Here is a 22,508-nt window from a genome sequence, read left to right as displayed (position 1 = left end):
TCAGTGGATTTAAAAGCCATTGAAAAAACAATCTGGAAGCTTGCAAAGACATTATGAAGTGGAAGAAACACGTAATGGACTAAGAATAATAGTATGAGCTGCTTCCTTATCTAAGCTAATATCTGTGTCCATAATTATATAAGTTGTTTCTTCTAAGCAGATTAGGTTTATAAGTGGTTAAATTCAGAACATGAAGATTCTTAATTCTGTGCTTGTCAGATCCGGAGCATGTAATTTATTTTCTCTACATCAGCAGTCTAATCTAAAGAATTGGAACTATAATTGACTTTTGTTATGCAGTCCTTATATTGGTAAAACTGTGTTTCATAGTATTTATAGAATCTTTTGCCATCTTGTAAAGACAGAAACATAAATTTTAGCAATTGTTCCTTAATATTTATTTATATGTCTTGCTGGTTTGCAAACAACATTTATCCAAAGCTTCTGCATGTAGAATCAGCAATTCTTTTACATCAATTGTATATTCTAATTCATTTTATTTGTATAGGGTATTTGTATTACTCTTTGTATCCTGAAACAAGAAATAACTGTATTCTCTTGACCAACAGTACATTGTATGCATTGGTTGGGAGACAGGTTTTCTTCACTACTACTGTTACCTGAAACCTGAAATTACCTTGTACGGAATGGTTTATGCTTATAGCAAAGCTCCAAAGCAGGCGGCAGAACCTATTGTATTGGTGCACGTTATTATTCATATAACCAGAATAAACCAGTTTGTGCAGGAAACACTTAAATTGCAGAGGCCTGTGAGCACGGAGCGTGAAGCTGACGCCAGTTCATGGCTGTGGGAGGTCCCCAGGGCCACAGAGCTCACCTGCTCCAGCCGGGCGCTCACCGGCGCCTCAGAGTGCTCGAGTCCCGGCTCCACTACCGGAGCAACCAGGCCGAAGAAAAGGTCCCACACACTCGTAGCAAGCGAGGCCGATGCGCTTTGCTGCGCCATGGCCCCTTTCCCCACACTTCCAGCCTTAAACGCGAGTGTTGAGGCTCCGCTCCCCGAGCACGGCGCGAACCTGTGCTGGCGCAGCCCCTTTAAGGGAGGCGGGTTCCCGGCCGGCTGAGGCAACATTCACTTCCAGGTCGGGGGGGTAAACACGGGGGAAGGGAGGGAGGGAAAGAAAAAAACCGAAAAGAGAAGGAGCCCAGCGACGGGACCGGCTGGCTGGGCGCTCGCCGGCGGCACCCAGCGCCGCGATGGTGAGGGGGTGGCGGCGGCGGGCAGGGACGGGGGGAAGGAGGGAGGCAGGAAGGGAAGGGGAGCTGTTCGCCTGCAGCCCCGGGTGCCGGACCCGGCGCAGGTAGCGGAGGTGACCCCGGGGAAGGGGCCGCCATGGTGGCGGCGCAAACCCGGCTGAGGGGCTCAGGCGGAGCCCCCTCCCCTCCTTCCCGGCGGTACCGCGGCCGGGCCGGGGCAGCCCCGCCGTTCGTTGTGTAACCGCGGCGCTGCCGCCCGTTATGTAAAAGGGCTCCCGGGACCCGGCGGACGGCAGGGAGGGTGGCTCGATCCCTGCTCGGTGTGCCCCGGTGTCCCCAGGGCGCCGGGAGGGCGATGACCGGGCCCGGACCCGCGCCCTGACCGGCCCCTCACAGCTCCGTGCGGGGCCGAGCAGCCGCAGCCGCCAGGGCGGAGCGGGGCAGAGCCCCTCGGCCGGCGGCGTGAGGGCACAGCCCGGCTCAGCACAGCCCAGCCGCCTGTGCCTCCTCCGGCTCCTGCCTCCGCCAGCCCCCCAACAGCACCTTTACTGGGAATTGCTTTGTCCGGGGTCTGTCTGGAGGAAGCCGTGCCAAGGCTCGGTGCGTGGGCCTCGCTGAGCTCTTCCAGCACGGAGCTGCCAAAGGAGCAGCCTTTCCCTGCTTCAGACAGGCCGGAGCAGAACATATGGGAGCTGTTTGGATTGCTCCTGTGCTCCAGGCATGAGTGTGCATATTTGCTTTTCAAGGACTAGCAGGAGCTTCCTGGGCAATCTAGTCTCATCCCTTGTCATTAAAAGCCTAATTTCAGTCCATCCCCTAATAAAGTTATGTGTCATTGGTTTTGAAGTAGGTACATTTTGTGCCTGCTCTTCTAATGAGTGAACTAGGGTAGAATTTTACAGCTTATCCATCTACTGATGTCTAAATTTATGGCAAAACTTCCAGTTCAGGGTATTTCTATATCCCTTTGCTGCTGTGCTTGCAGTGTGCTTCTCTTTGATGGCTTTTTTTTTTTTTTTCCTGTCTATGGTTTATATATATTGTGCTGTATTTATTTATAGGTAGCATTTGTATCTCTCACCTTTTGGTCTTCTAGGCTGAGAAAAGCTGGGTTTATGTCCTATTCCCAATGTGCTTTTCATCCCCGGAGTATTCTAGTAGCTGTTACCTTTAAACTGAATTGTTGCAGGTATCTCTTAACATAAATAGCCCTGTGAGATCTCCTGTGTGTCTTGAAAGTGACTTAATCCTTCCTTTTTTTTGTGTGTGTTTCTCCTGGCACCTTCTTTGGCTGATTCACCTTTTTTTTTTTTTTTTTTTTTTTTTTTTTTTTTTTTTTTTTTTTTTGTGGTTCAGCAGACCACTCTGGTTCCACTCTCTATCGTTTCTAATTGATGAACTCGTCTCTGAAGTTCTTGATATTAATCTTGAAATATGTGACCTTACTATGTAGTTCTAATGTGGCACTATTTAATTTTAGGCCTCTTGTGATCGCTGCTGACTTTGTATCAGTAGCAGCTTTAATCTCTATGTTCCTACTTCTTGTGCCAGAATAGTTAATGTTAAATTGGAGTTTTGAGCATAATCCTTTCTTGAGTCTGGCTAATAAATTACCTGCTCTGTTTAATTCCATTTAACTTAATTTAAATAGGATAATCATAAAGCTTTCTTAGTAGCATAAATTGTGAAACTGTTTATTTTCACTGCCTTTCCTCTAGCACTCGGAAGAATTTTGATGGCTGTTGCTTGAGTTGCTGTTTCTTAATTGTTTTAAGAATGTTCATTTTAAGAAAATAATAAAGTTTTGGGGCTGTGGAGAGGTGGAAAACAGCTGGAAAACATGGTACATCCAACCCCAAAACTGAGGCTCTAAATTACCTCTTATTTTCCTGTTAATGTTTTGAGAGAAATGACCACCACAAATTGAAAAGTCCTTAACCCTGCACCCATCTCATCCTTTGAGACTTCAGAGAGGGAAAAGCAGGTGTGCCTGGCTTACAGAGACTTTGCATGTTTGGAGTTTGTCATACTGAGTCTGCAGTTGGGTGTAAAACTTGGGGAGCACATCACAGATGGGGCTCTGTTAGAGATGAAATTGGTATTTGTCTTCCAGTGTTACATAGTGATTTATTGAGGGGGAACAAGAACCAGCCAAAACAAAACACTACTGATGGAAAAAAAATTTGATTTTTAATGAGTGTGAGAGACAGAGCCTGTAGGAACTGAATCTGTCAGGCTGGAGTTGGTAGGATCACAACTGCTGTAGTGAGAAAGGTCCACACAGCTGTGGAATTTTATTTTTTCTTTGCAAAGCTAGATTGTAATGATTGACAGAAAACAGCAGTTTATACCTGTTTCTTATTTTTCTTTAGGTATTGTTATATAAGCAGGTACTTCTCTGGTGATGCTTCCCCAAATGAACAGGATTTCATTTTGATACTCACACTCAGCCATTATTAACTGGGTTTATAACGTCTGCCTTAAGATTCTTTAACTTATTCCTGGTGCTTTAATGTGTCCCCTCAAGTTCTTTTTGCTTTTTAACTGCACTTTGAGATATGTATTGAGTATATTCTACTTGTATTTAAAGCTGATTCATGGAATTCTCAAAAGAAAATGTGGAGGATAATGTTCTTTGGGAGAACCTTTCCAAATGGCGTGAGCTCAAAGCTGAGCTGGTAACATCAAGTTGAAGCTGGTTTTGCATTTCAGTTCTCCTCTGTATTGGATTACTGTTAGAGAGCAGTAGCCAGGCAGTTTACCTCATCCCCCTGCACACTTTTGGTTTGCCTTGATTATATTGAGCACTTTAAAAGTTTTTTTTTAAAAAATAATTAATTTAAATAAGCCTTTAAAAGCCCATCTAAATGCAGTTATTCTACTTTTTATGCTATTCCATAAACTAGCCAGGTTTTAGATGTGTCACGTTACTCTCATATGTTTTAGTTAATGGAGGCACCCCAGCTTGCATCATGTAATTCATAATTCTGTGGTTTGGGAAATTAATTTTTATATTTGTTTCCTGGCTACTCAATTAATTTGATATCATGAAAGAAACTGTGAGGTTAATTGAAGTATCAGATAATTAAGATGACTATGAAAAAGTAAAATAGCATAATGGAAGTTCTCCTTAAAGACTGCTGGATGATGTTTATTAAATAACAAAAAAATGTAAGTGCTCTGCTATGGTTGACATCCATTTATAGTGTCTCATTAGACAGAAAGTGAAGTGATCAGAAAACAAATGGCAGGTTTGTCTTCAACCTGACACTCAAAAGCAGAGCTAGAGAAATGAACCACTTAAATTCTGACCTTGTAAGAGCTTAAATACAACTTTAACTGAGCAATATTGTCTTGAAGTATAGAGGAGTGAGAAAAGGAATGCCTCCAGCTCACATGAAAGGCTTCCAGACTGCATTTGAGTTGTTCTATTTCAGTAGCAGGCAGTCTAGGAAATTGTTTTTAGGATGCTTGTAAGAGGACTTTATTAGATACAAATAAAAACATTTTGCCTGTCTGCCCAGGTTACCTCAGGAGCCTTTGTCAGGGGTGTTTCCTCAGCCTTTTGGCAGCAAGTTGACAAAATATTACAAATGTCTCCTGTAATGGGAATGAATGGAGTTAATAAAAACAGAGCTGTGTTTTTTGCAAGTGTAATTGATCCCTGCTTGTGCTTTTTGTTCCTTGACTGTATGGAGATGCCTTGCGTGAACTTGCAGAGGGATTATGTAAAAATTAAACTTGCATTTCCAAAGGACAGATTGGCCACTCAGAGGTACTGGTTGAAAAAATAGTTTTCTGAGTCATATGCCAGTGGCCTATCTACAGGGCTAAAAATTCTCGTTGGAGTTTGTTCACTGATACATCAAAGTGTTTCAGCTTTTCTGGCAGACAGGAAGGAACAGTTCCAGGAGGAATGAAGAGAGACGGTGTTCTGGTTTTGTCATCTTTGAGCATCACATTAGAAACACAGGATCTAGTGGAGATGTGGATGTCTTTGCTTCAGTGGGAATGATTTTCATACACCTTTGAGTAAAGATTCTGATTTTTGTTTGATTCATCAGCTGTCGTAGAAGTCCTGGATATATATATATATATTGATTTCAAGTTTAAAAGGAAATTTTCCCATCTCATATAAAAAATGTACTATTTTAAAATAGTCAGGCATCATTGCACACTACAAAGAAACAAAAAGAAACAAAAGACATTCACAATTCCAAAGTATGTCCTTCCTTTTCTTATCATCTTAAGATTGGCGGCAGGCAAAATTGCCGTTTCCTGGTATGGGAGCAAGTTGCATCACAAAGTAACTCTTGTTTTTATAAGAATACAATGTAATAATAAAGCTTAAAAGATATGAAACTAAAGCACTTAGCAAAACTGAGTTAAAGGAATAAAAGTTGCACATCAAAAGCTGCAGAAAGAGCTTGCATTTGAATAATTTGGAGATTTTACTTCTCAAGCCTGTACTTAAGTCTTCAGGAGGAATTAAACTGTAGTCTCTAATTGTAGTTAATACATGATTCATTAAAGATAGACTCCATTCCATCTTTGCCCTAATGTGGTACCTCCCAGTCCTCAAATATGTGCACCTTATTTTAGAAGACTTATCTCTGTAACCTTATTTATATTTCTTCTCTATAACCTTTTACATATTTCAGTACTCCTGTGATCAGCATAATAGGCAAGCGAAGCAACAGAAGTTAAATGAGCTGAGAAAGAAAGGTGAAATTATCCAGAACTTTCCGGATAAAAGGGAAGCTACTATTTTTCCTGTAGATGAGATCTGACAACAGTTGATGCTGTTATTTTCAATATTGTCTGGGGGAGTATGTACCAGTCACTCGGCCCTCTTTTGTGTGGTGCTGGGGATGATTCACAGTGCTGAGAGTCATTCTTTATGTTGATTAATCTGTGTGGCTGAAAACAGTAGGTTATTATTAGACATGGAATAAAAAAACCCTTTGAGATTTTCATGTATTAGTGTACAACCTCAAACTCTGAGGCAAAAGATCAAGTTTATATTCCGCCTTGTCCTTTCTACCCAGGCTTCTGCTATAGATGATTTCCAGGTGCAGAGTGCCTGGAAAGAGGAAAAGGATTATTGTAATAGATGTTAGTTTATTGCTGCATAAGATTTGGAATTAAACCAGTTCTTTTTGGATTTCATTTTTTGATGTGAAGCTGTGGCTGCCCTTTTCAGTATCAAAAATTGCTCCTATATATGCAATTTATCTGAAGTATCTGCATTTCTTATGTAGGTTGGTAGTAGACTTCTAATATGCATTGACTTAAATGAAAGATTAAAAGAAATATTTTAAATCCAGAAGTATAATTTGATTTTTAAATCTTCTTTCAGTCTGTCTTGATTGATTAATTCCCAGTAGACTTCATAAATTAAAATGATTTTTCAGCAATTGCATTTCTTCCTGTGGGAACACAAGTAGGGTTCAAAGCACAGCAGACGTGAGTGGATGTGGTTCTGGGGATGACAGGGGAAGGAGGCTCCCATCGGTTTGGCCAGTTGTCCATTGTGTAACCTGACTTTGTGTGCCTCTGAGACATCTCCTCTTGTAATATTTGCCAGACAAACAAAAAGGACGTTATAGAGTAATGGAAGGTTCATAGAAAGAATGACTTGACTAAATCTGCTTTGTTTCATTGTGTTTTGCATATGACAGGAGGAAGCTTCTCCGTATTCTTTACTTGATATCTGTTTGAATTTCCTGACTGCCAACCTAGAGAAGTTCTGCACAGAAAGGCAAGATGGAACATTTTGCTTGCAGGAGCCAGGAATGTTCCCTCAAGAGGTGGCTGATCGACTGCTGCAGACGATGGCATTTCATGGTAAAAACAATCATTTGTGGGTCAGTGGTGAACTTAGCTCACTGGAATGTGACATTGCAGTTCTGCTATATTTTCTAGTAGAATCTGCTGCTGCAGCTGTTAAAACTGTGTTCTGTAATCCCTTAATAGAGAATTTTTGTTATTTTTGCTTTACACAGCTTCAGCTGAGCTTTGCATTGCCACATAGATCTAAATAGAAAGTTCTTAGTCTTGGTTTATGATTTTGCTGTTCCTTCATTTGAACATTCTTCAATCTTCTTTCAATCATTTCAGAAAAAAAAAAGATTCTACTACTTCTAGCAACAATACCTCTTGAAGAGCATTTAATTGATTATTTTTACTGTGTGCCCTGATTAAGTTAGAAAATAACCTTGTGCTTCATTAAAACAGTTTCTAATCTCTCTTAACACTTTTATTGACATGGAATTATTTGTTTCAAAGTTTTGGAGTGGTATAAACAGCCTATGGTATCCTTACATTTTGTCTACTGGCTTACTGGTTCTCGGTCAGCATTTCTCTGAGGATAGGGCTGCCATCTTGGTTGCTTGCTTTAAGCATAATAAAATTTGTATAATAAAATTTCTTATCATGAATAAGTAAAGGTGTAAATTGTGCTAGAGAAGAGATAAGAGACCCTTTCCTTGAGATGCTGGAGACTTTTGTTAAAAAATGAGACATGACACTGGAAAAATTAATGTAAACAGACCAAACATCCTATCCTATAGATATTTTATTTGGGTCTTACTGGGCAAGTAATGGTTTTCTCAAGTTGTTCTGGTCAGAAGTAACAGAAGGAATGGTCCTAAAATAGACAGTCTCATAAAAAAAAAGGGCAATCTTTAATATGTACTATTTTTGATAAGGAGTTATTTAGAGTAGCCCCAAGAAATCAGATTCAAAGAAACTGAATTACCAGAAACTTACTGCAGGTGCTGGCAATGGTGAAGATTCTTCCAGACACCAAAATACCACAAACACAGAGAATGCAGGATGGAAAAAAGTGTGTGGCTAAGGTAGGCCAGGGAGAAAGCTTTGGTCCTTAAATGAAAAGATTAGCAAAAATTAAGAAGTAATTAATTCAGTGATACTTTAACCAAACTGTAATTGTATTTATTGCTTTTACTTTTTCTGCTTCATACCAGTTGTTTCATCCCATCTTTTTGCTTTCCCTGCAAAAGAGGAAAGTAGTTCCCTGACTACTTGGTCAGAAGTGCCTGAAGCATTTGCTCCTTAGAAAGGTCTGCAAATCTTTATATTTGCCTTTGTCACAGAGGCAATTACTAGCCCATGACTTAAATCCAAACTGTAGTGGCAATGATGTTATTATTCAAATATATTGCATTTTTATTTCATTTTCTTTGTTAAGTATGTGTGAAGATAGGAGATTAAAAGCTAGGAGTGTTGACATTTATAACCCTGTAGGAGCAAAACTAGGACGTGTTCTTCCTACTCCTTTTGTGTGGATGCTTGTGCAACTGTACCCTTCACATGGCTTTTCGTAATCCTTCTGTTGATAAGACACCAAGATCTCATATTTGTGTATTCAATGCATTTTTGATAATTCAGGGAACTCAATGTATTGTTTCAGTTAGGATGTAGCCAGTGTCTTGCCATAAAAAGCTGCTTATGCATTCTTTGTACAGAGAAAAAAGGATACTAAACAAGATTGTTGCTTTTTCTTTTTTTCATTGCTGTCTTTTTCTCATTCCCACCCTTTCCTTGCCCTCTTCTTTCTATTCTTTGAATCACTTCTTAGGTTTCTTTCTCACATTCAGCTTGTTTCTGAGCAACACTCCTACCTTCTTCATATAGAACTTAATTAGCTTAATTTAGGATTGATCCTACTTAGGAATTCAGTCAAATGCTAGATTATGTAGTTAAAGCAAGATGAGAGCAAGTCATTGATAGGTGGTGCAATCTTGAGGTTTATGGAACTGTGGCCAGAGGAGAATTGCACTCAGAAATTTTGAAATTCTGCTTTTAGCACACTTCTAACTAGTTCAGTGAGAAAAATACAGCAAATGAGGGCAGCAGTCTAACTGTTTATGAATCATACCTATATTTTATTTATTGTGTGTTCCATTTTCTGAACCAAACAGGTAGCACGCATTTATTGCTTCTTATTTATCTGTCCTATTCTTAAACCTGGAATTTTCCAAACACGACCTCATAATCTTCAAAGTGGAATGGCAAACGTAAGATTTTGGGATCGGTGGCGTGATGATCCAAGGCAAACTACTTTGTAATTAATTTTCTCTGCCAACACTTTGTATCCTTTGGGTTCTTAATGTCAAAGTGGTGGTGTGTAACACTGGAGCCAAGCACTGATGCTGTTTTCCCACAGGGCTTCTGAACGATGGGACCGTGGGCATCTTCCGAGGCAACCAGATGCGCTTGAAGCGAGCGTGTATCCGCAAAGCCAAAATCTCGGCCGTGGCTTTCCGCAAAGCCTTCTGCCATCACAAGCTGGTGGAGCTGGATGCCACGGGGGTCAATGCAGATATAACAATCACAGACATTATCAGTGGACTGGGCAGCAATAAGTGGATCCAGCAGAATCTGCAGTGCCTGGTGCTGAACTCACTGACTCTTTCTCTGGAAGACCCCTACGAGAGGTGTTTCAGTCAGCTGTCCGGGCTCCGCGCGTTGAGCATCACCAACGTGCTGTTCTACAACGAGGACTTGGCAGATGTTGCTTCACTTCCCAGGTTGGAAAGTCTGGATATATCCAACACCTCTGTCACTGACATAACAGCACTCCTCACCTGCAAAGACAGGCTCAAGTCTTTGACCATGCACCACCTGAAATGCTTGAAAATGACCACGACCCAGATACTGGATGTTATAAGAGAACTAAAATACCTGAATCACCTTGATATTTCGGACGACAAACAATTCACATCGGACATAGCTCTTCGTTTACTGGAACAGAGAGATATCTTGCCTAACCTCGTGTCTTTGGACATTTCTGGAAGAAAACATGTCACAGATAAAGCTGTACAAGCATTCATTCTGCAGCGGCCCACGATGCAGTTTGTAGGACTGCTAGCTACTGATGCCGGCTACTCAGAGTTCTTAACAGGAGAAGGAAATCTGAAGGTTAAGTGGGGCAATTAATTTCACTGAAAAAATATAATGTGCAGGGAAAATAGAGCTAATAGTTTGTAAATGTATGTGTGTGTAGGTTCATATTTTTAAATTGTTAATTATAATTACTGGCTTTAGGTGAAATCCTACTTAATTTTGACGCAAACTGCTAAACTTACATAATACTGTATATATATACACATACTTGTAAGAGGCATCTGTTTTCTGTGCCTTTTCAGTGAACCTTAGATCTTGATTTTCCATGTCTAAGAGAGATGAACTTACTGAAGTCACTTAGTGGGATAATACTCTCTGGATTCCAGACTGTATCTGGCATAAGTCAACAATGTGTAAGGTGTGGAGGTAGAATTTGCATAAGCTTTGAGCAGTTCATGATTAACACAGCAGATACAATAAAGCTGAATCACTCAGCTGCTGTTATGCTCCATCACCACTGCTATTTCCTCTTAAAATATTTCTACCCATCTTGAAAGGTCTTCTGGTGATGAATGCATCACCTAAGAAGCAGTAACTTAGGATGAAAGACTTCCTCTTCTTGAGCAAATCCTCAATTACTTAGCCCCTTAGGATGAGATGATGTTTTCTGAAGTGCATTTATTTATCTTTTAGAGCCAGGCAACAAGACATCATTCCCTGTTCTGTAAAATCTGAAGGCAATTATTGGAGAATGAGCAGGTCAGAATTAATTAAAAAAAAGTTGTTTTAGAAATGTCAGGTATATCATCTTTGACACTGAGTTTTCCTTTCTGCTGTGTCTTGAGGATGCTGGAAGCTGCAGAGGGAATGAGGAAGAGATTCTAATGTGTCCATAGTTTAGTCTGTCTCCTGTGCAAATCTAGTTTTCCACTTCAGTTTTAAAATTCAGAATGCTCTTGTTACAGGCAAGTGGAGTGACACAGCTACACATAATTTTGTATTTTTGCCCCCTGAAACATTTGGCAGTTGTTAAGGGCCAGGTTGCTTGAGTACTCAATTGTCACAGCTGATAGCAGCAAAGTGTCTCAATGTTGAGAAAGCAAGTTCCCCTTTGGTGTGATGATATCCAGCATCAGGAGGTTATACCTCATGTTTGGTATAAAAGAATACAATAATCCTTGCTGTTCAGAATGCTTGCTTCATAGAACTGTCTGTGCCATGATAAGACAGGAAGGAAGAAGGTTCTAGTAATATGAAAGTCACAATCGACTTGTGGCACTGTGGTTAGCAAAATGGAGTTTGCATTCCTTTTTTTTTTTAAAGCATAATTGTCAAGAAGAGACTGTAGGCTATGAGTGGTTTTATTTCCTTTTTTTTTTTTTTGTGAGCTAAATTCATTAGTAACTCTACTGATATATTCAATTGGTTAGTCTAGATACTGCTAAAGAGTAAACAAGACACAGAACTCATGGAAACAGCAGAGGTAAAATATTACTGTCTTTACAGCAGCCCTGTGAAATTTGATTATGAACACTAGGCAGATATTATAGTTGAGAACATGAAACCAAGTGGAAATTTTTCATGTAGGGTATAATTGGCTGTGCACCATGTCAGTAAACAGGGTTGCCCTGTTCTAATCGGTGGAGAATATAAAACAAAATCCAAGATGCTATCAGTTCTGTCAAGGCTGTAAAATATTCCTGATATCAGAAGTTTCAAAAAAATACGCCTGTATACAATACAGGATGCACAGAATGGGACACTATACATAGGAACATTTTGCTTTTTTTTGTATGTGCCATGTTATGTAGAACAAGTTCTGCATGCTGCCCTAAGAATTTTAAAAAACAGTGATTGCAGCAAAGATTCATTAAATAGTAGGACTGAGGAACAAACCAGTTATACCATTTACAGTTATAAACGGAAAATATCACTAAATGGAAACTAGAGCAGGCTGGCAATCGTTTGCTTACTAAAGGACTTGGTCAAATCACTGCCTTTGAAACTGCAGCTTTGCATTTTTTGGGAACAAAACTTTGCAAGTGAAAATGTTGACATCTTGAACTAAAGGTTATTTCTGTGTTCACAGGTGTCAGGAGAAGCAAATGAAACTCAGATTTCGGAAGCACTGAAGCGGTACAGTGAACGGGCCTTCTTTGTGAGGGAAGCACTCTTTCATTTATTCAGCCTGACACATGTAATGGAAAAAACTAAGCCTGAAATTTTAAAGGTAAAATCATAGTTTTGATGGTTCTCGTGTGTTTTTCCTAAGCTCATCCCCAAAAGCCTGGTATAAATTAGTTTATAAGCTTTTACATTTTTGGTTATGTTTTTTAAGATTAAAATTGTAATGTTAAATTAAAAAACCAACTATTTAAACACGAATGATGTAGAAGATGCCCTGTAGTGTTTTATGTTAGGCAAAATTGTTCTCTGCTAATAGAAATAATTTAAATTTAGTAGCATGTAAATTAATTTTTTCACATACCTTTGATATGAAATATTCTTCAGATGCTGAATTCTGTCATTAGATCATATCTGTTTGGGTTCTAATCAAAGGTGTGTCTACTCTTATTCACCAGACACAGCAGTGCCTTCTGCTGATGCTCACAAAACAGTAATAATAAGGAAAGAATTCAGTGACAGCTTCTCTACTGTCACCCTCCAGCAGGGCAATGGGTGAATGGATATGTTAGTGTTCTGTGTGGGGCTGTAACTTGGAGCCCAGAAACTTCCTTAGAAATCCATTCTAGGTGTTGGCTTTCCATGTCTAGAACACCAGAGGTGATTTAATTTTTGTAGGAATCCTAAAAAGAGGCACCAATAGGACATACAGTTTTTATTTTTCTTATCCTCTTTGATGTTGAACAAGTGGCCTTCAATTTGGCATCAATACCAAAAAGACTTTACCAGTCAGTTATCAGCAAGAAAAATATTATTATTAGGTGTTTATTTGATGAGATCACAATCAACATACATAGCCAAAAACATCATTCAGGAAGAAGCTGCAAAAAAACTGTCTTGACTTAGCAGCTTAGGATGTGATTCCAAATGGCTCATCACCAAACAACAAGGCACTACATCATTATCATTGCTCTGCAGAAACTGTCCTGCTTCGTTCACCTCTGAAAGGGTTTGGTGATTTTATCCCAGCCTGCCTCTTTCTAGGAATTTCTAGCACTCTGTGCAGCCTCTTCTTTGAGAGGTTGCTACAAGCTGTGCAAAAGGACTTGGAGCAGTAGAAGTTGTCAGCTTTGAATCGCTGAGCAGAAGGAAACGTTATTCCTTGAGAATTCAAATCCCACCAGATGGATTTCTCACTCAAGTACAAGGGAGGCAGAAATTGGGTGCTGTGAGTCATTGTTGTGGCCTCGAGCAGGAGGCAGATTGTTCTTGGGGTCTGTGTGCAAATGTGTGAGCAGCTAACGTGGGCCAACCTTGTGCTGCAGCTGGTGGTGATCGGCATGAGGAACCACCCCCTGAACCTGCCCGTGCAGCTGGCGGCGAGCGCCTGCGTCTTCAACCTCACCAAGCAGGACCTGGCGGCCGGGATGCCCGTGCGGCTCCTGGCAGATGTCACCCACCTGCTCCTCAAGGCCATGGAGCACTTCCCAAACCATCAGCAGGTACGAGGCAGAGCTTCTCTGCTTTCTGTGGTGTCCTCTGTCTTGTGGGTCTCAACAAAAGGTTTCTCCACATCCCAGGACCTTGTGGAAATATGTTCATAGCAAGGAAGTGTTCTGAAATTTGTGTGTTTCTAATGAAGCAATTATTTTTCATTTCTCACAGCTGCAAAAGAATTGCCTTCTTTCACTATGCAGTGACAGAATCCTTCAGGATGTCCCATTTAACAGGCAAGTTTTAGATGTCAGTTGGAATGAGTTGTAGCAATACAGAATATTTTTCTTCAGAAGCTTTGTTTCTGGCCCCAGTTTTGCTCAGTTTAAATCATTCCAGTGTGCTGAATTTATCTGGCCTATATTGTTTAAAGCCTGTTGACCCAAATATATACCATTGAGTATAGGTCTGAAAAAATCCTTTGCTGTACAGGGGTTTTTTAGCTTCACTTGGATGGGTCTATCCTTAATTCCATGTAACAGAAGTCAGCATTTCTCTGGGGTTGCTTTTTGCAGACATTTTTTACTCAATGTTTTGTCCAAATACTTTGAAGTGTTATGGTCTGCTGTTTCAGAAGATTGTGCCAAATTTTTCTTCCTTCTTTGGAAGCACTTCCTGTGCAGTCTGATACATAATTAGGAGACCCTAAGTCCACAGCTTAAAGCTGACAGAGGCTCATATAATACCTCCAATTTCAGTGTGTCTTTATACTTTTCTTTTTTTTTTCTACAGAAGTATGAAGCATGCCTCTGTACATCTTTCTTTTACTAACACTTATGAGACTTATGAAAATTATGGTTTTTTAACTTCCAGGTTTGAAGCAGCCAAACTTGTTATGCAGTGGTTGTGCAATCATGAAGATCAAAACATGCAAAGGATGGCTGTAGCCATAATTTCCATTCTTGCTGCAAAGGTATGGAATTAAGCTTTGAGACGATAGGATAACATTTCTAAAGTCTAAAATAATGATTTGCTTTTGTTTGTTTACAGCTTTCAACAGAGCAAACAGCTCAACTTGGTGCAGAACTCTTCATTGTTAGGGTAAGTCAGAGGCTTTCCTGCCATCCCATCCTCTCCAGCTGTTAATACTAGCAGTATTACTGAGGATACAAAGTAAACATAAGGAGATAAAATTCTAAGAACACGTTAACATGTATTCATGTGAAAGTTATTTAGAAGGTAAGCCAAGTGGAAAAACTTGACACCATTAATGCAAAGTAAGATAGCGAGACATATCTTGATTTGAAATTCATTGTTTAAGATTAAAGATGCTCAAAATGAGAATATGTGAAGTAAATACTGCTGTAAAGGTTCTGAATTCTGTGTGTGGCTTTGTGCCATCTGTAATAGCCCTACACATGTAATTACTGTGGAAACAAAGGAATTTCTTTAGCAGGCAGCCATGTTCAGAGCAGAGGTAAAAAGTTTAATAGCTGGTATATTTTGTGTAGTTTGACTCTAAGCATGTGTATCTTTATGTTTAAATGGCAGCAATGCATTGCCCACTTAGTGTAGAAAAAAGCAGAGGAGTTAATACACGTATTTATATTTTGATGGTTTCTTTTCCCCCCAGCAACTTCTACAAATAGTTAAGCAGAAAACAAATCAGAATCTTGTGGATACCACCCTCAAGTTCACATTGAGCGCACTTTGGAACCTCACAGATGAATCTCCAACAACGTGTCGGCACTTTATTGAAAACCAAGGGCTAGAACTTTTCATGAGAGTCTTAGAGGTGAGGAAGGGAGGCTTGGTGGTGGATTATCAGCACAGGTTTATAATTACAGCTGTTTCAATAATAAGCATAAATATTTATTTGTGTTTTGTTTCCTCTATCCACAGTCTTTTCCATCTGAATCATCCATCCAACAGAAAGTTCTTGGACTTCTGGTGAGATGAAAAAGATGAGACAATAGGGACACTCAGGGACATTGGGGAACTTGGGGGGATTGGAGATGTTGGTGACACTCACAGGGATTTGGGACCTTGGGGATGTTGGGGAAATTTGGGACACTCAGGGGCATCAGGGACATTGGGGACACTCAGTACATCAGGGACATTGGGGACATGTGAGACATTGGGGATGTTGGGGAGATTGGACACACTCAGGGTGATTGGGGACATTGGAAGGATTGGGGACATTGGGGCCATTTGGGATGCTCAGGGACATTGGGAACACTCAGGGACATCAGGGACATTGGAGTTCTTGGAAACATTTGGGATGCTCAGGGGGATCAGGGACATTGGGGACACTGGGGACGCACAGGGACACTGGGGACACACAGGGACATGGGGGACACTCAGGGACATTGGGGGTGTTGGGGTGACAGATGAAACAGTTTGAAATATATACTTTTAAAATTTTATTTTGAAAGGATTTTTTTTATCCTATGTTAATCTGAAAATTTACTTTTTCATGTCCTAGTATTTTTTACATTGTTCCTTAATCCTTATAGTGTGTATTATTTGCAATTGACATGTTTTTGAATTGTTTTGTGTTTCTTCGAAAGTTATATTGAAATTGATGGTTAGAGTAAGTAAAAAGAGCTTTTCAGAAAGGAGAGTGAGGCTTCATTAGAGTCCAAATTCAGACAGTAGGGTGAAAGTCAGCGGAATGTGGAATTTTGCACTGCTGAAATTTTTTGAAATTGGGCTTGAGAATAGTAAAAATAGCCTTTGCTTTAGTGTAATCTAAATGTTAATGGCATACAATCACTTACGAGAAAACCTCTTTGTTTTGATGCAAATTCCTGCATAGACTGGAAAAATTTCCTAAAGCAAAAGTAGTATTTTAGCATGTGGTGATCACCTGGATGTATAGAGATCTCATCTGCCTGTTTATCTGTGTCTACTCACACAATATAGTTAAAGTTTGTGTTTATCTCCCTCACACCATCTTCTTTCTGTTGACATTTTCTCTTTCTTTTTATTATTTATTTCCCTATTCCAGAATAACATAGCTGAAGTTAAAGAACTCCATTCTGAATTGATGTGGAAGGACTTCATAGACCACATCAGTAAATTGTTGCACAGTGTGGAGGTGGAAGTCAGCTACTTTGCAGCAGGGATTATTGCTCACCTGATATCTCGAGGAGAGCAGGCCTGGACATTAAGTCGCAGCCAGAGGACATCTCTCCTTGAACAGCTGGTACAGAAATAATGGTGAATTTTATCAAAGTCTTTTCTGTTTTTGTTTCAATGTTTGTATTTAACAATCAATGTTCTTGGTTCTGTATTTTACAGCATACTGCCATTTTGAATTGGCCAACCCCAGAATGTGAGATGGTGGCTTACAGGTAAATATTGTCTTGTCTTGTGATCAAGAGTTTTGGGGGAAAAAAAGCATACCACATATCTGCTATATCTGATATTTGCAGGTCTTAAATGAGTTTTAGATTCAGCAGACCAGCCTCTTAATATTTATCAATGTCTCCTGTAGTTAACATGTGGCTGAATGAACAGACATATGACCTCTGAAGTAATAGTATCTAGTAATAAAGCAAGTAACTGTTTCTCTATTTTTTTTAATAGGTCTTTCAATCCATTTTTTCCACTGCTTGGGTGTTTCATGACACCTGGTGTCCAGTTATGGGCAGTGTGGGCCATGCAGCACGTCTGCAGCAAAAATCGTATGTATTGAGAGAATATTACCCTTAAAATTCTTATTTTTTGGTATGTTATTCACTAGCATGAAGTGGGAAAAATAAGAATTTCTGGGGTATTCACTCTTAATCCTCTGGAGAAACTACATTTGGGGCTTGACTAAATGGGGCAGAAAAAGAAAGCAGTAAAAGTTCCTCTCATCTCTTCTATTAACTGAAATTTTACTGTTAGATGCATAGTGTTAATTCAAAATGTGGATTTGTTAAATTTAAGTACATTTTTTGCTTGCACATGTGTTTTTATTCAAATAGAACATGCAAATATTGATGCTGGGCAGCAAATTCCTTTTAAATTAAGAGCAATGACTATGGCAGGTAGCAGTGTCTTACTATGGGAACAGAAGCTATAGTTATTCCTCATCTCTAATTGCCTTTTTGCACTAACTTGCTGTGACAAATGTCATTTTCTTTGTCTCTCTTTCCCATCTGCAAAATGAGAAGTAAAATGATTTGAGAGCATTTGATGTAATGCACAATTGTTGGGAAAAGCAAATAAATCCCCCAACCATACCTAAGTGTAGGAGGGGACAAACCTTCCTGGCTTTTAATGTTGGGGCTTTTTTGACAGAATTGTTTGGCATGAATATGTCTATATAAAACAGATTTCTTCTAAAGCATTTAAACTGTTTTCTGTGCCAGTTTTTAATCTCCTTGATGGCAGCATATCTAGGCTTGCTTATCCCTGTCCTGTAAATCTCTATTTCTGCAGTGATAAGGCATCTCTTTAGGACCAACCAATAACATCACATAATATATAACTGCACACAGAATCTTGTTTTGCTGCTCTTCATAGAGCTCATAGATATGCCACTGTTCCCAGGGTACTGTCCAGAAATCTGTGGGATTTTTCACGATGAAGTCAGACTGTTCTGACAGAATTGTTTCATTGGTCAGATCTGGATAACAGATTTTAAATAAGGCCCTGTAATTTCTCTTCGTGCCTCAGTCCTCTTAATTTTGTATTGTCCTATTTGTTCCACTTATTTTTGGTATTTTTTTAGCCCTCACATCTGAGCTTTTAACATGCTACTGAGGTTTGTGTTGGCCTACTCCTGATTTGAGAGCAAGACAGAATTCTTTTAGTTTTGATGGTAGTTGATCCAGAAGCTTCTGGACAAAGTTGCAGGGAAACCAAATGTTTGGTAGCAAATGTAATACCCTACTGAGGGGAAAAAAAAAGCATTTGATTCTGAAATATGCAGATGTATTCAGGAGGAAAATTTTCAGCTTTTGGTGCTTGGTACCAAGAAAGCTTTTAGTAGTCCTGGAGAGGAGATGCTTTTTATTTGACCCCCTCTTATAGCAGACAGTGTAAAGTAGTCTGGAAGTAATTGGTTTAAATTTTTTTGTGTATCTTTTTCTTCTGCTGCTGTTTGTCTATGTCACAGTCACCTCTGTGAAGTAACCTAACTAAAATATTTGTAGTGCTATAGTTAATGTGATCCCCAGTGAAATGCTCAACATCAGCATTAAAACAAGTCTGGTATTGCATCACTGAGATGAGTGGTGAAATTGGGCCCATCTGAGGTAGTGCCCTGTGGATTGCATTACAGTCATCCTGACCTTTCCATAACAACTTCTGGAGCTTGCACATTACATTCACCCTACAGCTCTTTTTATAGCTGTTCCCTGCTCTTAATAATGCTGCAGCTGATGGGGGTGTGATTTCAACTTACTGAATTCCAGAATGTAAGTGGAAAAACCCTGGAAAGGCGTTTGTAGCAACTTATAATTAATGAGAGGCCACCATCAATATATTTAGCAAACTATTGGAAGGAGCTAGTTTGTATTTGCTTTCCAAGCCTGGAGGCCTCCACAAATGATGTGGTGTATCTGATACCATTTTTTGGTAACTGTTCTGTACCAAGGTTTTTGGGAAAGGGGCTATTATTACCTGGATACTCATAGACACTATAGTGCTTTTGATTCCCATTTCTTCTGGTTTGTTTATGTGCACTTTAAATGCCTGTAGAGGAGGTGGGGGGAAGAGAGAATACTGGGCATATTCCAGGTCTGTCAGCTGAGACAGACTGGTAAGAGACCTGATTATGGCTAGAGTCCTGTCCAAATAACTCTGTTGTCACTTGTTAAAGTACTCATGCACATCTGTGGACACTTTAGGGAGTGGCTTAAATACTGCCTGGAGACAAAAGTGGATTTGAATCAGTGTTTACAGTATCTCCTACCTTTACCCTAGATAATTCTGGTTTTAATTCCCTTTTTAAAATCCTATTACAGCCGCCAGATACTGCAGCATGTTAATTGAAGAAGGTGGTTTGCAGCATTTGTACAACATCAAGGAAAATGTCCACACTGATCCCCATGTCCAAAGGATTGCTGTTGCCATCCTGGATAGTTTAGAAAAACACATTATGCGCCATGGGAGACCACCACCGTGTAGAAAACAGCAACAAACCAAACCAAACTGAAAGCTGCAGGTAGAGGAGTGTAAAGTATTGTCTCTGTAATAATCCTCTCTGATATGTGTTTAGTTGGAGTAACTTATAATATATTGGTCACCATTAAAGTGATTTGCTGGTAACTGTGGTACCCAAACCATGTGTGGTAACCTTGCTGAACGTCACCTTTAATGGCAACCTCGTACACAACTTGTAAAGGGTCACAGCTTGAGCTGGTCATGCCTGCAGGGTTAGTGCTGGCTACCAGGAGATGGGACTTGGACAGATCCATGTGCACAGCTGGAAAGAAGGCTTCAAGGATTATCTTGTTTTGTGACTTCTGAGAGAAAAGGCTGTTCCATCCTTGTGATTGCTGTTCATAACACTGTTCACCAGTTTGGTTTTTGAATAAAACTCTGTGTGGTTGTGAGATCAACACTTACAGACTAAAACAAAAGTCCATGCATGCAGGTGACAGAGAGACTTGTAACTAAGGCGACCAAAATGTCCATTGTCTTTTCACCCTTCTAGACACAAATGGGGTCTTCAGCTTCCTTTTCCTTTTGCCTGCAAGCCATGTTCTTTTGTTTTCCTTACTGCTGGGATGATGCCTTTTTACAGTTCATTTCTCCAGAGTCCTCACTGCTCCTGTGGAGGTGGGGACCAGCATCACATTCAGGGAAAGGGGAAACCCATTGGAGTAAAGCAGTAGAAATGGAACTAAAATGAGACAGTACTAAAAGGATGTTTGAGAATTTAAATTTTATAACAAGAATTGGGTTTTGTTGGTGTGTGACTACTTTTGGTTTTGTGTGATATCTTTCTTTTGTTTTTAGAATACTCATGGGGATAGGAGAAGGCTCATTAGAGCAAAATAACTGACATGACGTCATCACGGAAGGGGTTGCATGTATTCATAGAAGGCTGGGATATTTGGTCACCTTATTTATAAGAGACTAATGGTTGCTTTCATTTTCTGTAAATATTCTGTGAGTATTGTGCAGTGAATTATATTTCCAAGCCATCACAGCGAGTGCAGAGTATCACCCAATGTTCTGTGTAAGCCCTGTGTCAATTGCATTGTTTTATGGAGTATGAAATTTTACATAAATATGATAATTGTAACAACTTATTTCTTTCTTGGTTACCCTTGGGTTTCAAACCATGTGTTGAATGAAACATATTGCACAGTGTACAGATGCCTGATACAATGCAAGTGATGGAAGCAAACTGCATGTCCGTTCAAATGCAATTTAATTTCAGGTGTTGTTTTTGTTTATCTGCTTAGTCTCCATATTTCCATGGCAACTGATTTGATATTCAGAGACTCTTCTGTAAATATTGGGTAATTGAATTTAAAAAAGAAAACTTACGTTTGGTAGCTTACCAGCAGAAATGGCTTCTTCATGATGACTGTATTTTACTATTTTTAAATCCTTTCCCTCCCAACTCCCATCCTTCACATAAAAACACCACCTCTAATCTTCAATCACCTAATTAATGTGTATTTCAGCAACCTCAAAAGGTACTGATCCAGTAATTTAATCAGTGTTGTGTAATTGTTTTTTGTACTAGAGTATAATTTTGGCTGGCATCACTTTAATCTGTGGATCTGGTTATATAAAGTTTTCTCAATTCCAACAGAAATTCAGCTGGCTGTAGCTTTGAATTATGAAGGTGGTTTAAAAATTAAAAACAGCCTACAGCCTTTTACCCACCACCCTTCTAAGATGTCTGCTATGGAATTTCCTTTATATGAAATGGAACACAAAACTTGTCAAAATTGGTGTCAGTAGAATGAATAGAAATCAATTGCTACAAGATTTTAAAATAAAGATGACGACTCTCCTTACAGTGCTGTCTTTTCCTAATAACAGGAGCATTTGCTGAAGCAACTTAACTGAAAAAAAAATTATTCCTCCATGCAGCACAAAATGCAAGGATGATGCTGGCATGAGGCCAGATGTCTGAGGGCTGTGTCATTTCATGAAGTTCTGCAACCAGCAAGCACAGAGATGCTAAATACCCATTTTCTTTTGCTCCCCCACACTTCAGGCAATCAGTGAGCAGAATTCTTTCAAGCTGAAAACTCTGCATGCCTACAAGGTATAAGTGCACTGTATCTGTTTGTATATGCCACTTATAGAAAGGTCTCTTCACCACTCTGCAACTTCAGGAGTTTCTGCCAGGGCAGAATTGTTCTGGAAGCAACTTTCAAACTTTGTGTTCCACCTGTAGCATTTGCTACATCTACACAATCTTTTGTGAAGGCTGAAAGTCCTGACTCTGCTTTACCTTTGCAGATCTTTACATAGAAAATTTGTACATGTATAATTTGGTAGGGTTCCCAGACACTTTTGGCACAAGTGAAACTGTGGTTTCCTTTGATACTATCATAGCATGAAGTTCCAGTGTGGTAAGCCACATCTTATTTTGATAACCTACCAAGCATTTCCTATACAGCATTTCCCAAAACCACGTTTGCTGATTAATTAATTTTTTTTTTTTTAATTCCCAGTCTAGGGAAGTAAAGCCATAGAGCTAAATTGTGTGGCATGTTTTAGTGCTGGAGAACCTCAAAGCAGAAGGAGAAAATAACTTCCAGTCAGTAGCAGAGGAAAACAAGTGATGGAAAGAGATTATGTGCCCAGGGTGTCTGGCACAGACTGATGTGATGCCCTTATGTACCTGTGCACATACAGGCCCTATGTTTTCTCAAGCACTGGTTCCCAAGGGAGGT

At 39.7% G+C, this 22,508-nt stretch overlaps 1 protein-coding gene across 2 annotated transcripts; it reads left to right on the top strand.

The window, feature by feature from the left end:
• Positions 1-977: 977 nt before the first annotated feature.
• ZYG11B (zyg-11 family member B, cell cycle regulator) lies at positions 978-21,622 on the top strand. Of its 2 annotated transcripts, none has more exons than XM_038144142.1 (14): positions 978-1,103; positions 6,900-7,065; positions 9,410-10,164; positions 12,179-12,319; positions 13,539-13,715; positions 13,879-13,943; positions 14,521-14,620; positions 14,698-14,748; positions 15,281-15,442; positions 15,550-15,597; positions 16,658-16,855; positions 16,951-17,003; positions 17,239-17,336; positions 19,608-20,238. In XM_038144142.1, exons 2-14 carry the CDS (start codon positions 7,014-7,016, stop codon positions 19,796-19,798), a joined length of 2,091 nt encoding a protein of 696 aa, XP_038000070.1. In that variant the 5' UTR covers positions 978-1,103; positions 6,900-7,013; the 3' UTR covers positions 19,799-20,238. The 2 variants fall into 2 exon arrangements, with proteins under 2 accessions (XP_038000070.1, XP_038000069.1); XM_038144141.1 differs by having other exon boundaries at positions 1,095-1,221; positions 19,608-21,622.
• Positions 21,623-22,508: the final 886 nt, after the last annotated feature.

The sequence above is a fragment of the Motacilla alba genome, chromosome 8, assembly GCF_015832195.1.
Source record: "Motacilla alba alba isolate MOTALB_02 chromosome 8, Motacilla_alba_V1.0_pri, whole genome shotgun sequence".
In the NCBI taxonomy this organism is placed as follows: Eukaryota; Metazoa; Chordata; class Aves; order Passeriformes; family Motacillidae; genus Motacilla; species Motacilla alba.
The sequence above is the reverse complement of the archived record's forward strand: the minus strand, read 5'-3'. Positions and strand labels throughout refer to the sequence as shown.